Genomic DNA, 20,116 nt, shown 5'->3' with positions numbered 1-20,116 from the left:
TTTTCCCCCACAGTTCATTATGAGTTTGTTAACACAAGATCTTCACAGCTTTCAAAGCCCCAAGGAGAAATAATGCACATCCCAGGCACTACAAGATCAAAAGCATGGGCACCTTAGAGGCATAGGCACTCTCATTTGTTTACTCAGCTACGCCAGCAGGAAAGGTAGTGGTCTGTGGGCTACCGTCTCAATCATTCTGTTCAAAGGCCGATAAAAAACAAAACACTTTTTGGACACCTTCAGTGATATATGCTATCAACACTTGTTTAAGTGATGAGTCAAATGCCTCAGCTTACATGCATATATGCAAGACCAGATGCACCCACATCTATAAGTTCTAGAGCAGACATTGGTGACTGCCTACATTAATAAAAGTATCCTAAGTTCTTAGTGTTATTTCTTATTCCATATATTAGGAAAGCATCGACCTTTTATGACAATGTAAGTAGGGAAAAGAAATATGTCCAGGGAAGTTGGTAGGCTCTGTGCAGAGGAAAAGCACTTTATGAGAGCAGAATTATTAGCAGTGCTCCACTGTGCTGATTTGGAACAGGTCCATTGTATTTTCAGCAACTGGCAGTTTGGATTGTTACAATTCCTTGGCAAGTACAATAGAAAGATGGTGGTTTCCGGGGGCATAATAAAAGGGTGAGCCCCAGCTTTTGCACACTGCATTTTGTAATTGCATGCTTGATGTGCACAATTGGGCAGCACTGCCTTACTTGCCTTAATCCATCTCTCTCTCTCTCTCTCTCTCTCTCTCACTTCCTCACTCTCCCTCATAGCAGCAGTAGCTGCTGCAGCTTTGGCAGATCATCGGGGAGAGCACAGAAAATGAAAAGGGCTCAGCTATCGTCTTAACATTTTTCCCAAGGATTAATTTCACCTGCTTCTCCAGTTTTCCTGATAGACTTTTTTGCACTTTTAATCCAATAAGTAGGGAGTTATTTCACATTTTAAACCCCTCTAAATAGTTTTAGGAGTGGACTTTCTCTCTTCTCCTCCCCCAGCCTTTTTTTTTTTTTTTTTTTTTTTTTCTGACAAGTCAGAAATTGTGAAGTAAGTGGACAGAGTAACTGAGAGCCGAGAGGGAGAAGACGCTTCCATTCTTTTAGTGCAGTGGGCTGAGGCAAAAAGGCCATTGTAATGGTAAATCGCATGCAGAAAGGAAGAAAAGACTGATAATCAATCACAAATGAAGCATTCGTTTGGATTTTGGCAATTTGCTGGCCAGGGGCTTTTAAATCTATAAATATTTTTTTTTCTTTTTTTGCTCCTATCTTTAAAAGCACAAGTTTGATATACTGAAGACAGGAGGAGATATCTTTACAAAGCTATCATGCCCAGAATACCTGGGAATGGGGAAAGCACAGTGTTGAAACACCAGTAAAACTACGCAATTCTGAAGGAGAAACAGCATGCTGAAACGTTGTTGGGAAATGTTTTTAACCCATCACCTTGGACTCCAGTTCTGAAGAAAAAATTTCTGTCTCAGCCTTTTCTTGTTTCACGTATTCAGGGATGACTTGTGGTGGACTTCTGGAGTTTAATTTCCAACTTCACTGTTCTGTGATTGCCTGAGTGGGTTTTATATTTGACTGAGTATGTGATAGGACAGCTGACGATGTTAGACAATATTAACACCAGCATATCTTCTTCAGAGTCCAGCATTACCCATAAAGGAAGATATATCTACCTGGAGGCACTGCTTCAAGGAGGTGCTCCATGGGGATTCACACTGAAAGGCGGACTGGAGCATGGGGAGCCATTAATCATCTCAAAGGTATTTTTCTTATTTTAAATGAAATGCAAACAAGTTAGGAGTGGTGCCCGACTTAAAGGGCAAGAGTTGTAAAATAACACTGATATGTTATATTTGACACTGTATTTGGCTTGGTTTTGAAAGCTGTTGAGCACCTATTCAAATCAGTAGGTTTGCTCAGGAGCTACATATTTGAGAAACACATGAGAGCTCTCGCCATTGTTTAACTATCAAAGTGCAGTTTTTGTCCCACAGGAAGTATCTTGGCTTGCAGAAATTGGCTCTATTTATTTATTTCACTACTATGAATGGGAGTGAGTAGGGGACTCTCATGAGGTGATCTTGTGTCACAAAGTCATAGCATATCTGAGCATGTTCAGTAACCCATCACCACCTCTTCTGAAAAGAAAGTAAGTGCTTTAAGTCACATGATGTGATGTTAGCTAATCAGAAGTGTGTGTGTGTGTGTGTGTGTGTGTGTGTGTAAAGAGAATAATAAATACTTGTACCTATTTGGTGTGTGTATATATTATGCTATATTAGTGGTTTTCTCACCCTACGTACTCTCTACTTACTAAATAGCTAATAAGTATGGTATGCCTTCAAGATTTTTATTATTTTAATTATTCATGATTGAGTATTGTCAACAGGCAACTAGTAGTATAGCTTACAAGGACATTTTGGGGGAAAGAAAATGGGAGAAAGGGTTCCTCATTCTCATCAGAACTGGGCTATTAAAAGTACCCAGGTACCTTAAGATGCAGATACTGAAGACAAGGGATTTTCAAAAGCATCAAATTGAATCTATGAATATCTAAAATATGTTTGACCTATGGCCCTAAAACTGTTTTGAAAATAGGATTTAGGTAATTCTGCAATTTTACCTGCAGTGGCTGTTAACTGTATTTCTCTTCCGTGTCACCTGTCTGGTACATTCTGCATGTTATAGTATGCGTTTATATAGCAAGCTGCTAGGTGCATGTATGTACTTATGTCTAATCTTACTCCCTCCCGTAAACTGGGACATATGTGGGAAATTCAAAGGATCAAAACCAATGTCGGCTGAAAGAAAATGCTGATATTCAGAATCAATGTTACTCAAATCCTGCAACTCACTGTGTGAACACATTCACATGAAGACTGTCGGTCACTTGAATAGTTCATCTGAAATAAATTGTTGGTAATTAGTGCATCTACATGTTGAAAGTAGAAAAGGGGGACTTCCATAAAGGTTCTTTCATCATAAAGGGATTTTAGAAATTTCACATAATCACCTTTCTTGCTGGACCTTCTTGGAGATAATTTGGCATAGCCGCATAAAGCAAAACTAGCCTCACTGAAATGGTGTTATATTTTTTCATTTTATAAACATGAGGCACTAACACTTCAGACAGGTTGTTCAGTTTTATTGGTAGTGTTCTGCATTTGTGAGGAGAAAGTTTCTTTTTGCTTTGACATTCTTCTGTGATGTAAAAAGCGCCACCTTTTTTTTTTAATTGGGGGCAGGGAAGCAGAGAGGAAGAGAGATGGCTCTGGCTGCTGAACATTAATTAATCTATGGGATTTGGTTTCCACAACAACCAGGCCCCTTAATGTCAAACATGCCTGGAGTGTGCAAAGTGCCACTGGGAGCTGTATGACTTGTGCCTGCCTTCTGTGAAACAACACTGCAAAAATGTGGTGGGTTTTTTTTGCTGGATTTTTTTTTTTTTTAACTTGTAGCTACTGCTTGGTTTGTGCTACTACTGTTAGCATTTCCTTGTTTTGCTCGTGCATCGGTGATGCAGAGCTGGAGAATGGCTTGCATGTGAAAGCTGTGCTTTCTGGAATTCATGCAGCACCTATAGCTGTTTCCTGGTTTCCAGTTTCAGCTGAGAAATTCTTGTGTTTGAATTCACTATGTGCTCTTCAGAATTAATTGCATATTAGTCATTTAGCTAATTCAGTATTCTTCTGATTATACTGTGAAGTAATGAAGAACTGTGGAGAAATGATAAATTGAATCACATTACAGGTTAAATTCTGTACTTGCACAAGAGTACTTAATTGAATCATGGAATGGTTTGGGTTGGAAGGGACCATTAAAGATCACACTACTCATGCAGGTACGCACTAACAATAACAGTTAACTGTTATTAACTGTTGTTAACAATAACTGATCCAATAACAGTTCTAAATAATATTACCTATAAATATCAGAAAATGTGGATGTCAGTTTTTCATTTTTGATTATTCATAATTAAGGTAGGAGTTTTATTTCTGTTTTGGCTCCCTATTCTGTTTTGGCAAATACATTATATTTATGTTCACTTAACTGTCTGTTTGCGTTGACAGAGTGGTGTTAAATGGCCTTAGTGTAAATAAAAATGTAGATTTCAGCAAATATTTAAGCTGCTACCCATGAAAGCTTGCAGCGTGACTTAAAACAATCAAAGTAACATTGATGTATTGTTATAGAATACTAGACGGGCAGCAAATCTGTTTGAATGCAATAGTTCTTTCTAGCCATCAGGAACTGATGCTCGTGTGGGACCCACAAGTATTGGCCTGTCTCAGCTTCAGACCAAAGGCTGTGCTAGAAATTAAAAACAAGATGAGTGAATTAACAAAAGGCCCAGATGCACGAAAACTGGTTCTCACAGCCCTGTGCAGTTCTTTGAAAAGACAGATTTTTCCACCAATAATATGCCAAGAAATGACCCAAAAGCAGTGGGAGCAACAGCTGGGAGTGTAAGTTGCAAAAACCAGACCTATATTCTCAGCTGGTAGGAAGTGCTGTTTTAGAGATCTGATTATTACCTTCACAATAAGAACAAGTTATCTACCGCCTTTCAGTAAAAGTCACCTTGCTATATAGATGTATTGCTGTGCTTCTGTGCAACAAGACAGGCTGATTTCTCAGTGTGTGTGTGGCTGAGTGCACAGATAGGCAAACTTACGGTTAAACACACTAGTAAATGCTTTGCTGAATCAGCCATGATGCTCAGCACATCATGCAACCAAGTCTAAATCAACTTGTCAGAAATGTGGGTTGTGCAGCTAACATGAATTTAGGTAGTTTAAACAGATGACCTTTTTATGCTAACACTGTTCTTTTTTCCCTGTGGAAAGACAAACCTATACTGAAGCAGTTTCATGACACCTAATTCAAAGTCCTCAACAGAGGTCTCTTAGTAATGTATTTTGCTGGAGGTGAAGGCAGACAATAAACAAATTTATTACATCTGACGCACATTTTCCCCTCTCCACATAGGAAGTTGCTTTGACATTCCCTCTAGTGAATTTTTTTCTGTCTTGTTTCTGGACTGACTATATGTAACTGATCACATGAAGGCTGTAGAATCGTAACATGTTATGATTCTGGCTGTATAAGACATTTAAAAGAACATACTGATTTTCAATGGAAAGAAATTTGGAAATGCTAACAGTGTGTCAGCAAAATGAAAACTCAGGATGTTGACTGTCCTAGAGCAGCACTTATCAGTCTTGGGAACATAAGGAAGTTCCCTTTGTCTTCTGGAGTTGCCTGTTGGGCCACAGTGCTTTAGTATTGTGCGTAGTATTCCTGGTCTACCTCCTAAGCACAAACTTGTGACAGAGCCTCAGAAATAAGCCTTATGGAATCTTCCCAACACTAGTTTTTGTTGTACCAGAAGGAAAGGAATGGAAGAATGGGCAAAAAGTAGTCAGTTGCACGTTCCTTTTCCACTGCACCTCAAGGGAACATCCAAAAATCGGTACCTAAATTAGCACCAGAATGTCACTGGTTAGCAATGGGACAGTGTCCAAAAAGATGAATCATAGGCTGCAAATTAACAAAATGTATTTTCCCTTTTGTATTGATTCTGTGATACAAAACATGTTGTCAATGAAATGTGTAGGTGAGAGTTTGAAGGGAGCTACAGTCTTAACATTCTTCCTGGGGAAGAATTTCTCATTTATATGAGCTTAGAGAATGGCTGTCAATCAAATTCTTTACTTGAAACTGTTCACAGTTTCTCCCTGTGTTTTCGAATAAATAAATGTCTTGCAGAGGTGAAGAGGAAAAAGAGGTTGGTGACAGAGGTAAAGTGCCTCTCTAGAATGAGCACGTTATGCTAGTTTTTCCCAGCTGAGAGAACTTTGCAAGTTTGTAGACCTGAAAGAATCCAGACTACATCTCCGGAAAACGTGCTACTCATGGTTATCAAATACTCCTTTGGCAAGAAGGTTCTCAAGTTTTTAATTACTTTCTTTTTTTAAAACATTATAGTTTTCTTCTTCTGTCCATTAGTGTTTAAAAGGTAACTTGGTATCAGAAATATGCCACTAATCCTTCAGAAACAGTGGAAGTCAAATCCCCTGTAGTGATCCCCACTTCTCTGTTTTCAGATCTTGGGTCATATAGTTCAACTTCTGTTTTTTTATTATACCTGTTTAGTAATTTAGAATGATGTAATTTTGGCCCATATTTGGGGAGATTTACTCCCAGTGGAAATCTCATTAAACAAGTGGTTTCTTCACCTGGAACTAGAAATTTCATGAGAAATGCAAAAGTGATTGCAGGTGATACTGAACGTTTAATTGGAATCTGATTTCCTTTGGTCTCAAAACCATGATAATACCCAGAAGCAAACCCAGATTTCCATTTCCATATTACTTTTTTGGCTCATCCTGAGCTGTAAGATCAATATTGCAACAATGAAAGCCCTGGCTGTTCTAGGCAGTAAAGGCAAACTGGTAACAGAAGAGTACATTCCCTCTCAATTTCCTGCAGGAATTTTTAATTTAACGTAATTAATGTTAATCAGTCTCAACCATTTTGGTGCCAGGCAATCTATTTCTGCAGTCTGTGTCTCATTGCTACACACAAACACTTGGAATAGTTTTAGCTGTTGTAGGCCTCTGAAATGCCCTTTTATTTTCAGCTCCATGTTGATGATACTAACAAAAGAGTTGTTTCTCTTGCCTAGGAATTAAAGCATCTAAAGCGTTCTTTCTCGGATAGTGGCTATGTGGGAACACTTTTCACATGCTGTGCTGTAGTTCATCGGTTCCCTTAACTCAAAAGGGTAGGTCATTTACAGGGACCTCATGCCAGAAGCATGACACAGACTCTGAGGTTTACCTCTCAGCAGGGATGTAGGAAGCAATAAAAGTTTAATAATAATAGGAGTAGCTTGGGACAGAGCCTGAGAAATAATCTTGTATTCTTGTAAGGTGTTTAAACCTTGTTAGGAGCCTGATCCAACTTCTGATGAAATGAATAGCCCCCTAGCAGTCGGTGCTTACAGGAGCTGGATCAGGCTGTTTTCCACGAGGCTCCCGTGCCTGTGCTACTTCTTTAATATTTTTCGTTATGATGCCTTGTTCACCTCACTTGAATGAGCTCATAGAGCAGTTAGTGACATGTAATGAGAATCGTTCCACCGTTCTTGACAAAACGAAACCCAAAAAGCCATTCTGGACCCCAGCTGGCCCACAGACACCTATCCCTGTCTCTGCCACTGATCAAAACACTCAGAATCAGTGTTCTTCCGTTAGGTCAGTACCAGGAGCCCATTGTTTTCCCCACTCAAATGCCCGGAGACCCCATAAACAAAGTTAAATTATCTTATGCACTGACAAGCAAAGTTTCTTTGCATCCGTTCCCCATATCCCTGTGTGTGACAAATGGCAATTTAGAAACTGTTAACCTTTTTGCAGTGCTGCAAGCACCAAGAAGACAGCCAGTGCTCGCATTAGAGAGGCTTGCCTGAAGTTGGCGGAGTCACGATAGACTTATTGGCCTGGCCATGAGGACGTGAAACTGAGCTAGTGGCATGGTGACTTGTTCTGGGATTATTAATTTTTTTCAAATTATTTTTTCTTTGAAAGTTTCCACAGTTGTTCTTGTCTGGTTAGATATGGACTTTATTTTTCTCCTCACTGCTGAAGAATTGCTTGGGGCCTCTGTGTTGTTAATGTTTAAAAAAAATTACCCCCTTTCATGACTTATCTTCCAATGTACTGCGAATGGGCTGATGAAGGTTTCAATTTCAAAGCCATTGCTACACTCATGCCTTCTTGCAGAGCATTGTCTGCACTGGATATGCATTTAAGGCCATAGATAAGGATGTTGTGTATAATATGGCAGGTCCTTAGAAATGTATTTCTTCCTGTGTAAGAACAGAACAAGAATGGTATATAAGAATCGCCTGAGTGCTGATATCTTACTATTTAACTACATCAGCTTACAGGGCATGGAGGGTTGGCATATTCATTATTCCTTCACTTGTATTCACTGGGGAAAGCAGTAAGTGAACAGTAAGTGGGCAGTAATTTGTCTAGGACTAAACCCTAATGTAATCGCTTGTGCTTGGTCTCAGTCCAAAGGCAGGTGAAAAGGTGCTCCTGTGAGCAAAAAGAAGTACAGACCTGCACTGACTGGCATCCTGTCTGGGTTGTAGTAAAAAGATCAAAGACCAAACCAGCCTGGTCAACAGAAATTATTTCTTCCTCATTCCCCTCTCCCCGCCCTCCAGTACTTCTTTTAGGTTTGGCACTGGAGAAAGGTGTGCTCTGTTTGCTGATGAGCTAACAGGTTCATTGTGCAAAATCATCTGCCTGCACATCTGACTCTTGTTGCTAGACTGTGGCAACACACAAGGCAGATGCCTGATCCCAGACATCAAGGAAATCTGGATGATGCAGACCTTTGCTTTCAGAGAAGCAGAAAGGAACTGTTGCTGTAATTGTTTCAGAAAGCGGAGGGGCAGTTTCCTCACCAGTCTTCCTTGTTTCTCAGGGCTCAGATTAGGGTCTCAGGAAGGACTGTTGATGCCAGCACAAGGGACAGGATCGTCTACCTTTTCTTAAAGCTAAGGAGCTGCTTGATGAAAAGGCTTCTATTGTCACCCCCCTCCAATAGGCTGCAGATCATTCTCTAGCACAAAAAGACTTCTGTTCACTTCCACAGCACTGAATTAGCAATTGCAGACAAACAGACTGACTGACGTGAACAGTGGCTTGCTGGGCATTGCTGCTTCACCAGCAAAGTCAGTAGGAGCTTTTCAGACTGCAGATGGGCTGTCTGAACCGGTAGTGCCAGTTGGTCTGTGATGCATCACAATGAGCCCATCTACCGGGAATACCTTGGTTGTCCTTATTCACAAAGATCAGTACAGATGAATCCTAAGGTGCACAGACAACTCAGTGATGTGACTTTTATGAATGTGCATGTGGAAGGAAGTTACCCTTGAAAAAAGTCATACCGTTATGCTGACAGGGGCTGGGGACAATGACTGACAGGTGTCTGTTTCCAGTTGACCAGTCATGCTTTAGAGTTGCTCTCTTACCAGAGATCAACCCAAGCTGTGAAGTTTTGGTCCAAATGCACAGAGATAGCTGGTCTGAAGGATCAAGTCTCCGCCACTGCATTGCAACCACATGAGTTACGGAGGACCATATCCAGTTTAATGTCCTTCAAAGTCACAAAAAGGTGTAAAGGAAGAAATATTTTCTTCTCAGGTTCTTGGACAGAGAGGGATCCTGTGTGATTAAACACAACGTCTAATCCTTAGGGTCAATAAATGGAGCCTTCGTAAATCCTGCCCTGGCTTTAGCTTACACGAAAGAGATTAGGCAGAAAAATGCCATGTATCCTTGTCCGCTTGGCTGTAGCAGGTATAACCAGAGTTAAGATGTACACTGATCCTAGAATGAGAACCAGAGAATGCACTCTTTAAATCACTGTTTGTGCAGAATAGATTCTACTACATTTAACTTTTCCCACGCTTCTTGGGAGCCCAAGGCATAGGAAGAAAAACCATCATCGATAATAGAGCTGGAGCTGAGCTAATCTCATCTCAAATGTCGTCAGTGTTTGCCTTCAGGATCTTCTGATGAAGCTCAAAACTGTGGAGCGCGAATCCAGCATGGATCTATTGTGCGTGAACTACTCAGACTCTGGGAGGGATCTTTGAAGGTGAAAATGAGATGAACTGTAATTTGCTTGCCAACAAACATTGGTAGTCAAAGAAAAAATGTCCAGAGGCCTTTAAAAATAGACTGCTAAACCAAAAACCCTTTGTCACTTAGTTGTGTATTTCCAAAGCCCTGAGTGGATCACCATTTGGTGGCAGCAGAGAGCATCCCAGAGCAGTGTCGGAAAACCTGAAATGTGTTGGTATCCATCAGCCCAGGTGGCAAATCTCCCCCCGGCTTGAGATTTGAGACAGTAGACTTTGCCTTTGAGCATGAACAACAGAAACAGATGGGCGTTCTGCCACCATTCTGGAGTCTTCAGGCTGCATTTCTGATCCTGCATAGGAGAGGCTTTCTTTTCCTGCCCTGATGCTTGGAACAGGAATAATAGGAAATTACAATTCAGCATCAGGACTAGCTTGTCTGCAGGAAGATTTGGCGTCCTCTGGCTGCCTAGCACCCAGCCACATCAACCTCACATCTTGGATTTCTTTCTGTGAAGTCAACAGTTTGGTCTGCATTATGAATGCCTGCCGGCGTGGGTGCTGAACAGGACCAAGCCTGCTTTGTACACGTGAGATGTAGAAATCAGACCCTTGGGTAGCCTCGACTATCACACACCAGTGATGGAGCAAGGGTTGCTAGATATTTGGAGGTTCCCTGAAAACTTGCCTTGGCTGGAGCAGGGTATTGGTCATTGTTGTGTGTCAGATGAGTATTATTTAGGAAGTGTAGATTTTAAGTGCACTAAATATGTTTCTCCTTTTCTTTATAATCTCATCTCACATAGGCTGCCATATCTGTGTTTGTCTCACCCAAAGGGTTCCTGCCTTCTTTGTAGGTCCACTTACTTAAAACCCTCAGCTTCGGCTCACTTACTAGATTCTTGTTTCTGAGGGACGTCTGGACTGTATACTTCAGATGGACTTGCCAGAACCCTAGGTCTTTAAAGAGACTCAGGTCAGAAGTTGTTAAATGCCTGGAAGCATCTTTCCCCTGTGGAAATACAGTCTGTGTCTCTGCATCACACTTAGCACTCCGAGTGAAAAAACATCTTCCTAAATGTCCTAAGTTTGCTTTAAGTAAGACAAGGCTTGTGTAGATTCATTCACATGGCTGAGCTGGAAATAGACTTCTGGTCTTCCCATTTTCAGCCAGACACTGCCTGAATCTATTTCTACAGCTCTTGTTACTTTGCCATGAACTTCAAAAATCAAACAAATAAATGATTCCAGGTTTCTTGGTCAATTGAAATTAGGAAAAGGACAACAGGAACAGACAAGACCAGCTTATCCAGGACACAGCTTGTTAACATCCTAACTGGTATTCAAGCATAATATTAATTTTTCACACTTGCATTAAAAAATCCCAGCAAAAAAAAAATTCAAACCCCAGTGAAGAATGATTCCTGCTGATAAGAAAATCACTGTGCTTAAATTCATTAATAGAATAGGCTGTGGGATACATTTCAAAGCACAGGGTGAGAAATAAGCTCCCAAATCCCATTAAGAAATAACAGGATTTATGTGCATTCCTCCCATATATTAACTTTCCCCTGTGGAAACGTCTTGTGCTGAGTTGGTGCCATTTTTCAGGCAGGTGCAATGTTTTGCAGTTCCCACAGACCTCTCCAGATAATCTGCCTGCCTGAAAGCCATTCCCTATTCTCACTCAAGAATGGGGATTTTCTGACGCACAGATGAATGACGAGTTTGGCTGACGAATGTCATAGCTCCATGTTCTACTGGGATTCAGTCACACATTCTGCAGTGATGCTGTAAGCAGTTTTGTCTTGTCCATATCAGCAGTTAAAATGTTTTAAACACCAGCCAACAGAGATAGAAGAGATACCGGTTTTATCAGTGGTGGGTCATTTTCTCAACATGACTTGACATACAGAGGTACAATTTGTGATGCTGAAGTCTTTGGGGAATTGGTTTGTATTGTCAGTGGGGTCAGTTTTTGTTAGCACTGTTAGAGGTTTTTCACCTTTTTATTGAAGGCAAGTTTTTGAAAATATGCCAGATCTTCACATTTGCCATTACTTGTAAGAGTTTTCATTACTTTTTTCCTTTTAAAGGCATGGATAAACGTCAAATGTTAATTCACATAAAAATGGAGATCAAAGTATTACGGAAATATTTGCCAAAGAAATGAGCAACGGAGCCATTTCAAAAAGTGGCAACAGTTTCATGGGGCAGAAGGAGGCCAGAAGGGTCTCTGGGATCTCTGAAGAAGATACATGTTGTGGCAAGAGGTGTTTATTTCAGAATTGTAAGAGCATACAGTCCACAACATGTTGCAGAAACTTCCTAACACCTATAGAGAACTACTGACTTCCTGATAAACACCATTAACTATAGTCATACAGAAGTATTTTTCTTGGTTTTCTGTTTAGCTTGTAATCAGTATTTATTTTTTCTATCATGGTAGTGCCAGCAGATCACAGTTGAAAACTACGACCCTTTTATGCTGTTTATGAGTGAAATAAAAAAATCTGCTTCCGAGCATTCAGAATTTATAGTTGTGATACCGTCAGAAGATGTAAATATAAAAACCCAAATATGGCAATGGGTGAAGAGTGAAGCAAGGGTGAGCTTGCAAATGCAGTGGTGAATTTACTACCTCATATAAGAATGATGTTGCTTGGTGTTTATGCGTTATTTAATGTTGGATTTTAAGATGTTTACTATGGCACATAATCGCTACAATAATCATGTCCTTGAAAACTTGCAGTAGTGCTGGATCCATTATTGCTATTTTTTTATTTTGCTGTAAAAATATGCATTATTTAAATGAATGCTTCATTTAGAAGAGTGGTTTGGTCTCTAATGTCAGACCTCATGTTTTTATACATTGATTGATGACCAATCTTGCCAGTGGCCTGAGAGAGATCCACATTTCTCAAATGCAGTCTCATAGAAACTGGGAAATGAGCTGATGGAATTTGGACCAAAGATCTGGCTGCTTTCCAGGAGCAAATACACGGCAAGACGCATTTCCAGTTTCAAGAGAGAGGCTTGAAATGGAGAAAGAAATGCAAAACATTTAGACAGAGAGGGGTGGGGTCGTGGGGGGAATCTTCATTTTATCAATGATCACACTCCCCTCCCTCCTGCCTTGCTCCACTTCATGTTTGCTTAAAAGCAGTTGCCAGTGTTTGTTGAATAGTGTCAGCACAGAAGGGATGCAGCCACTGACCTGACTATAAGGCAACAGCAAAAGGTTAGTAGAATTAGTCTTGTACTGCAGACTTGTATTAATAGTTGTATTGTGGTGTTGTTGGCACAAACTCTGCAATTAAATAAGTCGTTGGCACTCTTCCCTAGGTTAAATTACTACTGCTGTTCCCCCTGCTTGCAAGTCAATGAATACAACACTTTTGGGGAGGCAAGTTCAAACATTTTTGTTCTTTTGGGATTCTGCACATTTCTGATTTCAAGCTAAGAGGTTTCTGCTGGCTTTCCAAGTAGACCTCTGTTGTTGTTCTGTCTCTGCAAACAGCCTGTGCAAACTAATGCTGGAATAACCAAGCAGGGAAGGAGGTGGGTGAGGGGGAAAGACATGACAAAAGACTGATGTAGAAACAAATGCCCTTAGAAGGGGTCCCTGCGTTCTCTCATGCCCAGACCCATGGATGCTTCTTAGCACTGGGCTATTGTTGTAGAGGATTAGGTTTCCATCACAGCTTCATCAGGGGCAACTTACCGTTTTTATCAGCCCAGAAAGACAGCCAGACACTGGGGGAGGGGGGTATCCCCGCCTATCCTTGCCCAAAAGTGCAAAGCAGCCACTTTTTCCAGCTCAAGGCCCTTTCCCGCTCCTGCTTTAGTCGATGGCAATTGGGTTTGGCCCAGGGACCCGTGCACCCCTCTGTGCTGTTCTGCAGGGGCCACTCACAGCGATACACCTCCCCAGTCCTGCTTTCCAGAAAACTTTGTATTTCCAATTTATTAACAGTTCCTTCTACTTTGGGAAAAAGAGTCCTTGTGCTTCTTCCCAAGTCTGTCTCTAATTTAGCAACAGATGTTGGCCTACAAGACAGCACCTATGTCTTCACCTGTTCGCTAAGGGGTAGATCTAAAAATCACTCTTCCCTCTTCCCTGGCATATCATAACTTTGTTTTTCTACAGTATTTTCACTAAAGCTAGGGAGTCAACTGCAGTCTGACTTCTCTTCATGACCTACATTAAGACTAGGACTAAGATGCAGTCCAGTCCTTTGCAGTAGCAAACTGGAAACATCAGACGCAAGAACTAGAGGTGCTTCAGTCTCGTATTTCCCTGTGGCCGATGTTGAAATGCAGCAGGACTGTAGGGGGACTGTGCTACTTACTGTATGAGTTTAGAAACTTGTACATATAATGGTTTTCTTAGAAACTGGTGGTATACAGAAAAATGTCTAGGGAGAACCTTAATCTGTGCTTTCCTTAAGACTGGCTGTTATTTAATCAGTCATCAGATGTTAATAATGAATTGCATTTAGAGGTTTCCCTGTCAACCGATGACATGATCTTTCTATAGCTTATATCAGTGTTTAATGGAGATTGATAGAGAGTGAGCCACTAGCGCATCAATAGAAGTTGGAGGTTAGGAGAAAGGAATAAGCAGAAACAAAAGTAAGTGCGCTTGAGTTACCCTGTGTCTCTACAACTTCTTGTGTATCTCATCAGCTGCTAAAACAAAAAGTTCCTCTGCTGGTTGGAGCTGAAGAGAACCAGGGTGAGCATCTATTGTTCTATATGTTTTATTATTCTCGGGCTGTGATCTTGTCAGCTCTCGTTAGCTTAACAGGTTGGACTGTGTCACTCCTTGGATGGGAGACGTTGAAACACAATGAGAAATGACACAAAGTGGTTCAGTCTGTAGCCCTGCTTACTCTGAGTCAGTGCTGAATCACTGACCCATCAGAGTTTGAGGTGGAGAGGGTGTGATAGCGCTGCTCTGGCAGCCAGTTCTGGCTTTGGTGATGAGATATTATAGAAGGTCAGTCAGTGGCATATTTTACTAGAAAAAAAATGTGATCCCATGAGCCAAATTTTGTTTGGGATAAATTGCATACCAACACCAGTACCATCATAATTTTTTTTTTTGCTCTAGAGCAGCTAAAGGTTGCGGGTAGCTGTTGTGAGATGCTTTGGTAGCAGATGGCAGCGCCTGCAGTGAAATGGTTGTATGTATATACATACATATATATGTGTATATATACGTGTGTGTGTATGTCAGCTGAGGGTGCCTATAGTTTGTAATCCCATAAAGTACCAGGATGAAAAAAAATTCATGCTTTTGAGCTGAGTCGGAATATGTGCTGGAATATAGAACTGAAAGGTAATACGTAACTGTATTTGGAGGGGTCCCTGAACACCAATTGGATACTCTTCTCTTGGGTTAAATCACTGGTTTATAGACATTGAGAGAGAACTAGCCATTAGCACAGAACATAGAGATGTGAGAGTTAGGGGGAAGGGAGTAAATACAAAAATTCAATGCTTGTATAATACGCTTAAGACATTTTGATGGTGACAACATACAACTGGTGCATCCAGCCATCTCAGTTTTAAGCCCTCTTTTAAGCCATTTCCCAGGGGGTTGTAGTCTGCCCTTGTACTTTTGGTGACCAGTTGTAGACCAAGCAGAATACTCAGTCAAATGTCTTTGGTTAGTTCCTGAGTCTTCAGCACTCAAGAGAGAGTCTGCTTTTCTTTAGGGTCGTTCGTAAATGCTGGTAGTATCCTGCCATTTCCAATAAAAGCATTATCTTTCATCATGCCTGTGGCAGTGGCATTTGCAAATGACCTAAAAGCCACAAATTACTCCAGTGGCAATGGAATCTGAGTGCCAGTGTTGCGAGGCTCCCTACAGCTGTCGGGTATGATTGGCCGTCTTCAGTAGCGATACCTAGAAATCTGCAAGGCAAGTTTATTGTGCCAGAGTAGGGGTTTGAAGTATTTCCTAAGGAAGCATTTCAAGGTATGAATGAATACATATTCTAAAAGCTGGTAATGTGGGAGCTAGGCAAGGAAGCCAAAGTTAGAAAGACACCTCTCTGCACGTGAGAGACTGTGCCTTTCCAAACTCTGCTTATATCCCTGCAAACTCCCTATCCACAAAAAAAAAAAAAAAAAAAAGGAAAGAAAAGGGAAAAAAAGAAGATGGACAAAAGGAAAGTGTGGTTGTCTCATAGCTGCTCAACAGGCAACTCTGAGATCCTTCTGGCAAGATCAACTGAAGCTGAATTTGTCATTGTTTGGCTTGTGTCACCCAGCTGGTCGGGTCAGAGAGCTTCTCTGACCTGAGTCCGCAAGTGATGGACAGGTCTGTGGAGGGCATTATCACAACATAATCACATGGAATGAAAGGAAAACTGTGTGTGCCTTTCTTAACATCCCCCCCCCCCCCGTTCTCCAAATCTTTAGGATAATACATCTTTTCTTATTTTACTCTGAATCTGTTAATGCTTCTGTTATGTAATAAGGTTTTCACAGCAAAATATGGCCTGGAGAGTAGTAAATGGAGCTCTTCCAAGGATCCACAAAGATCTGCAAAGATTCTGTTGCACTGCTAAAGGAAGCATTAATCATGGTCAGAAATATTTCCTGCTGGGTTGTAGTGTGCTCGCTGGTTTCCTCTGTCCCTCAGGCACTAGTGGAAATTCCAACTGACAAGGAGGTGTGGGGTTTGGGGTTTTTTTTTTCTGGTTTAAGTTAGCTAAATTGGTTTTGGACTAGAACAGAGGGTCTGTAAGTTCTTAGTGGTACTACTGCTCTTGCCAAAACCAACAGCAGCCAGGAGGAAAAATGCTAGAAACCCAAAGACCCTGGTTGGGAGAGACCAGAGGAAGAATTCTATTGGCCTGGGGACTTTGAAATTCCTTTTATCTTTTTGTGTATCGGTATATATGCATGTTGCTGGGTTGGGGGGAGCGTAGGAGGAGATGTACATTTGGAACAAGCGGTGTCAGGAGTTTGGTTGTTCACTTGGATTTACAGGTTTTATTTAGCTGCAGCATATTGACCACGGTGTGAAAACTAATTTTTAATACATGTAAAGCTTGAAGAACATAGAACTATGAAGTATTCTTGGATTGGTGGCCTGTGTAAAGAGACTAGTTCTTGTGGACCCTAAACCAAAGTTGCGGCAAGACAAAAAGAATAGAAAAAAATTAGGGGTTTGTGTTGAACTGAAACATTTTGTTCAACCCTGTAAAATAAACGCAGGTGAACTTTGAAATGAAAATAATAACTGAAAACAAAACAGAAATATTGTGCTTTAAAAATGTAGAAGTTATAAGTTCCAACCCTTTTAAATTGTTCTTCCTGCCCTGCCTTTTAGGGATCAACACCATTTACTGCATTTAACCTGCATGTGGAAGCAGCCTTGTTCTTGCCACTCAGAATCACACTATAGCTAAATAACGATGCCCCACTCTTGTCAAAATATGTCTTACAAAATAAAGCTCTGCTTGAACGTGGGGCAACTTAGAATTCATACAACGTATGAATGACATTCCTTATTATCTTTGTGGCTTATTTTGACCTTTTGCCTTCTGGTGAAATGGAGCTGAAACTTGCCAGAATCCTCCTTTAAGACCTTTTCCTATTAGTACAAGGGATATATTAAGCTCCTAGGAGAATTTAGGTAGTGAGGTAGAATTTTCATGAAGGAATGGATGTGGTAATATCCCTGGATATTATTCCTGTGCATTTCATATTTCTAATGCAATTGTGATGCTTCAAAACGCATCTTTTATAGGGGTATAAAATGATATCCACCAATTTGCGCTGTTAATCTTTTTCCTCTTGTGTGTAGGAGCAATAAGGATGGATCGGAATCACCCTGTGCTGTATAGTCTGAGCAGTAGTAGTTGCCGAGACAGGAACTAGAGGAAGTGTGTCTCAGATCAGCAGTTCTCAAACATGGTCATAAATGTATCAAGAGCTGGCACAGTGCATGAGCACGTGATGGTATTCTGCTCTTTTTGCAGCTCTCCATATCTCCTCTGAGCATGGCATTGCAGTGAGGCCATAATAAGCACTCAGATACCAGCTGGCGATGAGACACAAGGCCTGTGGCTAAAGGCTGTGTAAAATTACTAATAGGAGAGGGAGCAGCAGTCAGGAAAAGCAATACTGGCTGACAAATGTAGACTTGGTTTTGTTATGCAGCGTTGCTAGTGTTGTTCCAGCGTGAGAGGTGTCAGCAGAAGAATCCCAAAACAAAGAGTCGTTCAGAACTGCGGGTTACTTTCATACAAAGAGCTATTTTTTTTCTCTAAGAGCTTCCTATTTCTGCTTGCAAGAAATAACAATTTATTTCATCCTTGGCTACTGACAGAGTTTTATAATGGATAACAACAAATGTTTTATGGGCCCTTTGATCCGCTGCAGCCTATGGAGTAATATGAATCAAGCAAGTGTTGGTCAGCAGGGCAGGGATGCAGGTGAATGAATCCTGTGTTATTCTTGCACTTGTGAAGTTGAGGTACCACTCACATGACGGACAAACTAACTTTTAATATTTTTCAATTACCAATGATTCTGAAAAAGGCAGTCTGAGCTCTTCTGTGTGGCATGTTGTTTAAAAGAGAAGACGTCTCCACATGAGTACTGGCCTCATGATCTGATGTTATTGGTAAATAATAATATTCACAGGATAAATATTTAGTGATTTACATTTGGGCTGTATATGCTGTGTGCTGCTTAGAAAAACATTCTACACTGCCAGCCATTATCCTGTCTGATTGATGTACACATTGCAAGCCAAGGACTGGAAATGGCTTGTTTGATGCCAAACGGTCGGTGTCACCTTCTCTAATCCTTAGACATGTTTGCAATTGAATACCTGCTGGCAGAGATCCATGCACCAAACCCCTGTTTAGAGACTCAGCACTTAATGCAGGAGATATTTATTTTTGTCTTTTACCAAGCAGCAGTGGCTTGCAATTTTCCCTTCAAGTGTACCCAGGAAAACATCTCTGAAAATAACACTGAGCAATGGCACAAATGAATACACGCATTTTTGGATACTATGACAGTCTCTGATGGAGAGGAGTGCGATAGGTAGGGGGATGTACAAAATGATGTTACACATCCCAAATTGCATTGTCACCTACATACAGGATTGATGTGCTTTCAGTCTTCATGTGTTGGGCATTTTTGGCTGCTTGGTGAGTTGAACAGAGTTGATGTTATTGTATAACCTCTTCTTCTGATCCAAACTGATGAGTCTAGTCAACTTTCTCTGGGATTTCTTATGTTTCTTACTGGCATAGTATCTATTGTGTGAAGTCTTAGATGAACCACAGGTGTGGAAAAAGGAAGATTACTTATGAAAATAATTTTTCCACGTTCCCTCATCTATTTGAAGTCAACACTGATTTTGTTGCTGCATGGGGAAATAAACGCTAGCAAAGGCCTACACTACAGTCTTCATACCTTAGTGTTATCATACCTAAAGGTGGTTGCCTTTTACATTTGTGACTCCCCAGAGTGCATCTCCTGGGCACATACTGGAGCAAAGATATGTGTGTCTTGTTCTCTTTTCTTCCTATATCCTGAGTGAGGAAGATAAAGGTAGACTGTCTTATACCCAGCTATCTATATCTTTTGACTGTAAACAACGTGGCATTGTCAAGGCATGCTTGGGAAAGATCAAGCAAACACAAGACTGCAAAACAACTGTGCTCTTATTCTGCTTCCTTCTGTATGAAAGGCATTTTTAGCAGCCCTTCTCTCTCTGATACACATCCACAAAATTATTTCTGTAGCATAGTCATCTGAGGCTCTCCTTGGCTGGCTGTAAAATGCTGGCCAGATGTAACACCTATCCTGTCTCGATATTGCATTGCCAGTAAATAGCGCTGCCAAAAATCTGCAGGGAAGATAGGGGAGAAAGATATTTCTCTTTCTTTATTATTATTGGTAACTGGAGCTGAGTGAAAAATGGATTTTCAGGTCACTGGATGTTAAAAAAATATTTGCACTTGATCCAGATGATTTGTTTCAGTAACAGTTTTAGATTTGACAATTCCCAGAAATAACTTCAACTACTAAAATCAGATAATGAATTTTTAATTTAAACTGAAAAACTGAACCTTTCTGTTTTAAAAATAGTGAACTTCAGGCTGTTTTATTTTTAATGAATATCTTATCAGAATCAGTATGTGTTTGAAGAATGTTCCCACTACTAACATGTCACCAGTTGGACTTAATCACCTAAGTCACATAGGCATTAGAAAAGTTGATGAGCAGTCTTTAAAGCAAAGTAGATGAGAACTGGATTTGGAGGAACACTTAGTGTCCAGGGAGGTTTCCCTGGTCATTAGTTGTAGGACTCTTAAATTAAAAATCTTTCTCACTCAAGTTCCCTGTTGGCTACTGCTGTTATTTATTAATACTCCAAAGCTCTCAC

The 20,116-nt window shown here is 40.7% G+C and overlaps 1 protein-coding gene across 3 annotated transcripts in view; it reads left to right on the top strand.

Annotated features, from left to right (window-relative positions):
- Nucleotides 1-828: 828 nt before the first annotated feature.
- SHROOM3 (shroom family member 3) overlaps nt 829-20,116 on the top strand; it is a 155,214-nt gene continuing 135,926 nt past the window's right edge. For 2 of the 3 annotated variants that reach the window (XM_030011976.1, XM_030011958.1), the window contains exon 1: nt 830-1,783. In XM_030011976.1, the coding sequence (XP_029867836.1) occupies nt 1,625-1,783 (159 nt within the window). In that variant the 5' untranslated portion in view covers nt 830-1,624. Of the gene's footprint in view, nt 1,784-20,116 lie in introns of all 3 variants that reach the window. The other variant, XM_030011968.1, reaches the window with a different exon arrangement.

Source organism: Aquila chrysaetos, chromosome 1, assembly GCF_900496995.4.
Source record: "Aquila chrysaetos chrysaetos chromosome 1, bAquChr1.4, whole genome shotgun sequence".
Taxonomy (NCBI): domain Eukaryota; kingdom Metazoa; phylum Chordata; class Aves; order Accipitriformes; family Accipitridae; genus Aquila; species Aquila chrysaetos.
Note: the sequence above shows the minus strand (reverse complement) of the source record. Positions and strands in the feature narration are given on the sequence as shown.